This window comes from Egretta garzetta, unplaced genomic scaffold (genome assembly GCF_000687185.1).
Source record: "Egretta garzetta isolate BGI_Z169 unplaced genomic scaffold, ASM68718v1 scaffold270, whole genome shotgun sequence".
NCBI lineage: Eukaryota > Metazoa > Chordata > Aves > Pelecaniformes > Ardeidae > Egretta > Egretta garzetta.
In genome coordinates this window covers 108,360-115,373 of record NW_009258274.1, presented here as the reverse complement: position 1 = coordinate 115,373, position 7,014 = coordinate 108,360, and the positions used below count along the sequence as shown (strand labels likewise).

Sequence of the window (7,014 nt, the reverse complement as noted above, 5' to 3'; positions counted from 1 at the left end):
CTAGATATAAGGAAGAAATTCTTTACAATGAGGGTGGTGAAACACTGGAACAGGTTGCCCAGAGAGGTAATGGAGGCCTCATCTGTGGAAACCTTCAAGGCCAGGTTGGACGGGGCTCTGAGCAACCTGATCTAGTTAGCGGTGTCCCTGCTCACTGCAGGGGTGTTGGACTAGATGACCTCTAGGGGTCCCTTCCAACCCAAAACATTCTATGATTCTATGATCTTTTATTGTATTGCACCAGCCTCCAAGAGGCTTCATCACTGGCCAGCACTCCCTTGTGTTAGGTGCTGTACAACCAGGGAGCAAAAGGATGATTCCCTGCACAGCCTGTATGCCGAGTGTTTTCTCTGCTGTGTGTTTACAGCAGTTTAGATTCACAGCTTCTAGCTCCAAGTCAAACTAGCAATGAGGGCAAGCCCTAGCCACGCTGGCAGTCATAGCAAGCTGTTTATCTACTCTTCTTTCCTCCACCGTCTATGAGAGCAAGCACTCACCTCCCCCCAGCATCTCATGTCACGAGGAGAAATGACCAGCAGCAGACACTGCCGAGATAAGCCTGGTGCATGGTACAGATGTGCATCCCATCCCATCTGGCTCCCATGGGAAAGAAGCTACAGCACCCTCTCCCCCTTTCCCCATCCCTCCTCGTTATCTCCCAGTTTCATTGCCCTGTAGTTACTTTTTCATGCCGTCAGTGCCAGGTGCGGAGCCGGGAAGCATAAGCCATCTGCAGCTGACAGCAGGCAGCCCCCGTGGGATACGGCAGTAATGAATAACACCAGGATGTCGAGGGTCTAGAGGCAGGAATCCGGCTGACTGCTGCTGAAGGGATTGAAACAAGTCGCAGAAATATCCCAGCTTCGTCAGGAAGGAAAGGCTGTATAATTTGCAGCTGGAGATGAATGTGATTATTTGCCATGCAAATGGATCTTGCCAGCTCCAAGTGGCCTTCATCAGCAGAGATCGCTGTATTTGACATTATCTGGTTACTTTTGTTTAATGCCTCTGTGCCTTTTCTGAGTGCTTCCTTCCCTGAGCGCACATCATCCAGACTAATTAAAAACAGGTATCTTTTTCCTCTTCCCATCAATCTGAAGACATGTGAGCTGAATCCACAGCTGTCTCCCTCCCTGATCCCTCTCCAAATATGAAACAAAAGGTAAAGTCGTTTGCACTGACAGTCCTGCAGGCTGAGTGTTCTCTGCAGATGGGAAGCCCGATGGTCACATTCATCTCACCTAACTTTAGCTGCTTAAAAATTAGCCGTTTAGTCCAAGCTAGTGGTCCCAGTTCCTTCAAAATTCAATAGAGAGGGCCGTCTGTGAGGGGACCTCCTCCCAACATGAGGTAGATAGGGTTAATCTTCCCTGGAGGTCCCTGTTCATCTCCAGAGCTTGTTTGGTGAGTACGTCTCTCTTAGAGAGTTAAAGATAGGGTCGAAGAACAGTGCCCACCTGCTTGCCTTTCCCACAGCATCCAGCACTCCCACAGCAAACCTCTGATCCCTCTCTTTGGCTGGCAGTGATAGGGAGGCATAAAAATAAAGTAATCTGGGGTGAGGGGCCATCGGTCTGCTCAGCTGTGTTGCTGTAGTTGCCGACAAAGGAGGAGGTTTGCGTGCGACACTGCAGGGCAGAGTAACCAGCATATACCTTATGGTTGGAAACCATGCCTGAAAAAATCTTTGTAGTACCCTTCTTGCTTTCTAAGATGTGGATAATTAAGAAAAGAATTTGTGAACTCCCTACAGTATCACCTTGGAGATGGGTCCTGTAGACTTCCTTGAAGGACCTTGCAAGGTGGATATCCTTCAAAGTCTTTCTCGGAGCCTGGGTTTGTGGTGAGATGGACTTTGCTGCCTGGTCTCAGAAAAGCCCATGGAAGAAGAAAACAGAGGGGAGGGCAGAGGCTTTGCTCAAAACGAGGCCCCCGTGCAGAGGAAAGCCCAACCCATCTCTAACCGTAGAAATCCTGTCAGTCACATCTGTAAAATACACCGCTAGTCCTTTCTGCTGCTGTAATCCCTTGCAGTCGTGTTTCCTGCAGTTTCCCTCTGCCACAGGTGAAAGCTGCTGTGATCATTCTCCAGGAGTGCAGGGCTGACAGCACGCGTGGTGGGATGGGTCTTCTTTCCGCATATTAAAGCACGTGCTTTCCGCTCTGCCCCGTGTGCTGCGTGTGCGAGCTCAGTCGCTGCGCCTGCTTTCTGTTGGGAAGTGAGCTCAGAAAGTTTTGACTACAGAGATTTCAGGGTGGGTTGATCTAAATGGGGAGATGATGTGATGTCTGTGGGAGCAGCTCCCCTCACATCAGCAGCATTCGAAAGCAAATTGGACAGACTGGAAGGGTGTAGCCTAGGTAAGTCATGCAGCTGCTGGGATATGTGGATTTAGTCTCTTTCCAGCTCTACTTTTGGTGACTAGCAGGGCGTGTTTTTTCCCTCAGTGGAGCAATGGAGCATGCAGGTTGGTTTGTCAGGACGTGTTAAACCACAGTGACCCATAGCAGCTGGACCCAAGGCTTCATGCAGACCCGGACACAGCACGGCACGCTCTATCATGGGCTTGTCCAGTGCCCTCAGCTGGACTGGGATACCTCTTTTACCATCCGATAAACCATATTTCTGTGGGGTGACTCAGGTCAGCAGAAAGGCAATGCTGAGACATGGTTCCCCACAAAAAAATAAACAGTTTCTCATGGTCAGGTCCCCCTTGGTCAGACTGTCTGGCTTTGTAAAATAGCATTGTAAGTAGCCTTCTGTCTGGGACAGTGCTCTGCATCTGGAGAAGGAGCATATAAATAATTTAGACAGAATGCATGAATACTGACATCAATCTAAAATTATCTTCCACTCTTAAAAATTATTTTAAAAGATTTTAATATAAATTAATGCCTGCTTGACTTATTTGCCTGTAACCTACCCAATGGTTACAGATAATTGGCTATTTGATTGCAGCGAGTGCAAAATACCTAGATTTTAAGGCATTATTATGAACATCTTGTCAACCATCTGCTGAATACAAAACAGAGAATGTCAGCAGACAAATTATTCAGTAAAGCCGTAGCTCCTCTCTGAGCTTCAGTATGTCTCATGAAAAACATAGAGTTTTGATTTTTAAACTTCAGGTGATGGAGGAGCTGACCCAGTGATCCCAGTGGGTCTGTATATCTGGTCTGGCTCCATGCTGGTGCTCCTTCCCCCTGCGGGTACATGCCACAGCACAGACCTCACCAGAGCTGCTGTTTGGATGGGCATTGCCCTGCCCAGCTAAACCATCCTTGTAGTTGTCTCCATCTCTTATTATTAATATTATCATATAGTGTGGAAGGAATTGAAAATCAAAGCAAATTCAATGAGTTTATTGCTGATTTTTTTTCACTATGAATTTTTTATCCCCCCTCTAATTACATTGACACCTTGCAAAGTAGATTGAGAACTGAGACAGACCTTTGGCTTCCCTGGAAGTGGCTGGAGAACATGACTTTGGGTAAATGCCCAGGTAAATGATGGGCCCACAAGAGCGAGCTGCACCTTTTGGACCTTCACACCCCTCCTGTCTGACTTTCCTCTTTGTGTCCAGGTCTCTCTCTGGCCGCATAGTCGGTGGCGTCTGGTGGTTCTTCACCTTGATCATCATATCCTCCTACACAGCTAACCTGGCTGCCTTCCTCACCGTGGAAAGGATGGTTTCTCCCATCGAGAGTGCAGAGGACTTGGCCAAGCAGACAGAAATCGCATATGGGACCCTGGAAGCTGGCTCCACTAAAGAATTTTTCAGGGTAAAAAGGAAACGTTAATGCAAGCATTTTGATTAGCCCCTTGTTTGACAAGTCCTCCAGGCCCAACCTCAGCACAGGTCTGGTTTTTTTTTCTCTTGCTTCCCCTTACCACATTAGGGTCTGCTGAGCTTGTCCTTTGAACAGCAAAAATCCAGTTTTCCCTTTGCTGCTCAAAAGGCTGTCTGTGTGTCTGGTACATGTGATATTCTGCAATTGTACACACCAATATGGAATATCCATGTGCTTCCCACATTACCAAGGAGCTACTCTGAGCAGTTCCAAAAGAAACCATCACCTGATTTCCAGTTTGGTTTGCCCTTGGTTTGATCTGCAAAGTCACTTGCTGTACACAAATACGTGGCAGAAATCAGGGACTGATATGGGCTCTGATGCAGAAATGGCAGGAGGTTCATTAACATCTCATTATCCCTTTTGCCTTCCTTGGCCCATCTGATACGTGGGCATGTGTTCAGTCCAAGCTGGAAATCTCAGCTGGCACCCAAACCTCTCTTAATGCTTCTGTTGGGTTTGTGCTGTCCTACGCAGCGATCCAAAATAGCAGTGTTTGAGAAGATGTGGACATACATGAAGTCAGCCGAACCCTCCGTTTTTGTGAGGACGACAGAAGAGGGGATGATCCGCGTGAGGAAGTCAAAAGGGAAGTATGCCTACCTCTTGGAGTCCACGATGAATGAGTACATCGAGCAGCGGAAGCCCTGTGACACCATGAAGGTGGGAGGTAACTTGGACTCCAAAGGCTATGGCATTGCAACGCCAAAGGGGTCTGCACTGAGGTAAGTAGCTTGGATTTGCTTTCTTTTGACAAACCACCCAGCAAATCAATGTATGCACACAGTTCAATCTCCATTGCCATGTCTATCAGAAAAGCTTGGGGTGTGGAGGTGGGGGAGGTGGAGGGAAAGGGATATGAAAACTCAGTGTGATGCGCAGGGGAGTAAAATGCCCAGCACCCATTGAGCAGCAATGGGAGCATCTAATTATTCAAGCCCTGCATTTGGAAACTGGATCCTGGCTGATCCCCTTGCTATGAATGTGTCTGCTGTATTGGGTGATGGCAGGGGGGCTGCTGTGGTGTAACCATTGGTTTCACAGAGCATTATCCGGAAGGGATGCTCACCCCGTGCCATGTGAACTGCACAGCTTTGCAGAGTATGGGATTACCCTGGCTTGGATCCATGCTTGCAGAGGGAGTTCTCATGGGGAAAACATTTTGGTGTTTCCTAAAATGAAATGCTATTTGGGAGAGGAGGGAAGCTGGTTTTGAAAAAGCCCTGCAAAAGGTGTGTATTTTCATTCACTGAGTCAATTCAGATCCTGGCAAGCGCCAAATTTATGGCAAGTCCAAAGGGGCACAAACCCTGCATTTCTGAGCCCAGACCTAGAGCTGTCACATGCTTTTGCCTACTGTCATATGAAATGTCTTCAGAGACCTTCCTTTAAAAAGGACAACCCTTAAAAAGGACAACCCTTAGGAAGTACAGATCTGAGATATTAGCAGGGCTTGGGCCATGCACACAGCCATGCTCTTGGACATGAGCTGGTCCCCTGCAAAGTGCATCGCACAGACTGGCCTGCTCAGAGCAGCATCACCCCAAACTGGGGTGGTGATCAGAGTCACGCCGGAGGTGTGGTTCCCTTTGACAGCTGCCGTGCAAGTTCCTCACATTCCAATCACGAGGAATATGAGTTGTAAGGTTTCAGTGGGACAAAGTCCTCAGAACCAAAGCTTTAAGTAGTCTGATCAATAGCCCAGTAGTTATTTATTAAACATATTTTGATCAAAATATTTTGACCAAAATAGTATATGTGGCCTTATACTTGCTTGCTAACATTACCCAATACAGAGACATTTAACCCATCGTCTCTGGATTACTAGAAACCAGCTGAGCATTTGCTGATGCATTTGTCTGGTCACATAGTTCCCAAGCCAAAGCCAGCTCGAAGAATCAAAGATATATCAACTGGTAGTGGATGAGGCCCAAGGATTTTGATTACTACATTTATTAAGTCAGCTCAAATTAGATTCAGCACTTGCTGTATCAGCAATTGCTGGAGTTATCTTTAGAGAAGCTCAGGAATGCAGTGCAGGTGGTCCAGAAGGCAATTCTTGCACCCAGTGTGGTTCAGGCTCTGAAATGACTTGGGGCCCTCCAAATGAAGGTGGATATATTCTCACAGCTTTGAGATGTTTTGTGTTGCACCCTTGCCAGTGTTTGTTTTCTGTCTTGCAAATATGGAAATTAGGATACAGGGCTGATTCTATTTATTTATTTATTTAAACATCAATCTTGTATCCTAATTTTGATATTATAAAAACAAACAGGAACATCCTACCTGTCTTGTAGCTGTTGGCATGCAAAGGAGCCATTTATCACACTTCTAAGAAAAATAAAGAACAAAAAAGAAATCTGCATCAATCATTTTCATTTTGCAGCTCCAAACACCCCTCTGCTAGGCATGATTCCAAAAATTCCTAACATTTCTTTTGGTTTCCTCTTTTTCACCCCGGCTGCATGTAGAACAAATTTCTTATGGGCCTAATGGCAAAGGAGGAATGCTTGATTTTCCATCCGATGGTGTTTCTTTGGAACAGTTGCTGTCAGTTTTTGTCCCATTCTGTTTGTTTTGTTCCTGTTGGTTTAATTGTTTTAATCTTAGTAGTTCCCTACAGTCATCATGTAGTGTCTGTTTTCCCCTTGGGGTCCTGCATGTGAGAGGTTGCCCTGAGCAAGGTGACATTCATGAGGCATCTGTATAGCACGGTCAGCCTGTCTCTTTTTGAGGCTTCATCTCCACTCACTTCCATCCAAAGAGTAAAAAGCTCCGAGCCAGGTTTGGAGGTACATGTGAGCCAGGCCTACCCGTGTTTTAGAAGCTGGGCTATATTTTAATTTTTGCTGCAACCTGTCCCTTTTGTAGCTAGACCGGTTTTCCTGCATTTAGGATAGCTGATTAGGAAAGGATCCTAGAGAGATGCTAAATGAGAGTTCACCATTGTTTTTCTTGCTTCTACATCAGAACACAATGCCAGGATGTTGCCACAGACAAATGGAAACAAGGTTGAAAATCCAGAAATAATTCTGTGTGTTGTAGCAGGTGCAAACATCCCTCCCAGGCCATCAATTTGGTCTCTTGGGCTGCTAAAAGAGCTTGCTTCTTCCTCCTAGGTGAATCTCGCTTTGAGTATCTTTTGGCCTCCAGATGTTAAAA

The 7,014-nt window shown here is 46.4% G+C and overlaps 1 protein-coding gene across 4 annotated transcripts in view; it reads left to right on the top strand.

Annotated features, from left to right (window-relative positions):
• The window catches only part of GRIA1 (glutamate ionotropic receptor AMPA type subunit 1), a 126,595-nt gene that overhangs the window by 106,098 nt on the left and 13,483 nt on the right, over positions 1–7,014 (top strand). For all 4 annotated transcript variants that reach the window (XM_009635306.2, XM_035890824.1, XM_009635299.2 and 1 more), the window contains 2 exons: positions 3,585–3,783; positions 4,330–4,577. In XM_009635306.2, the coding sequence (XP_009633601.1) occupies positions 3,585–3,783; positions 4,330–4,577 (447 nt within the window). The remainder of the gene's footprint in view (positions 1–3,584; positions 3,784–4,329; positions 4,578–7,014) is intronic.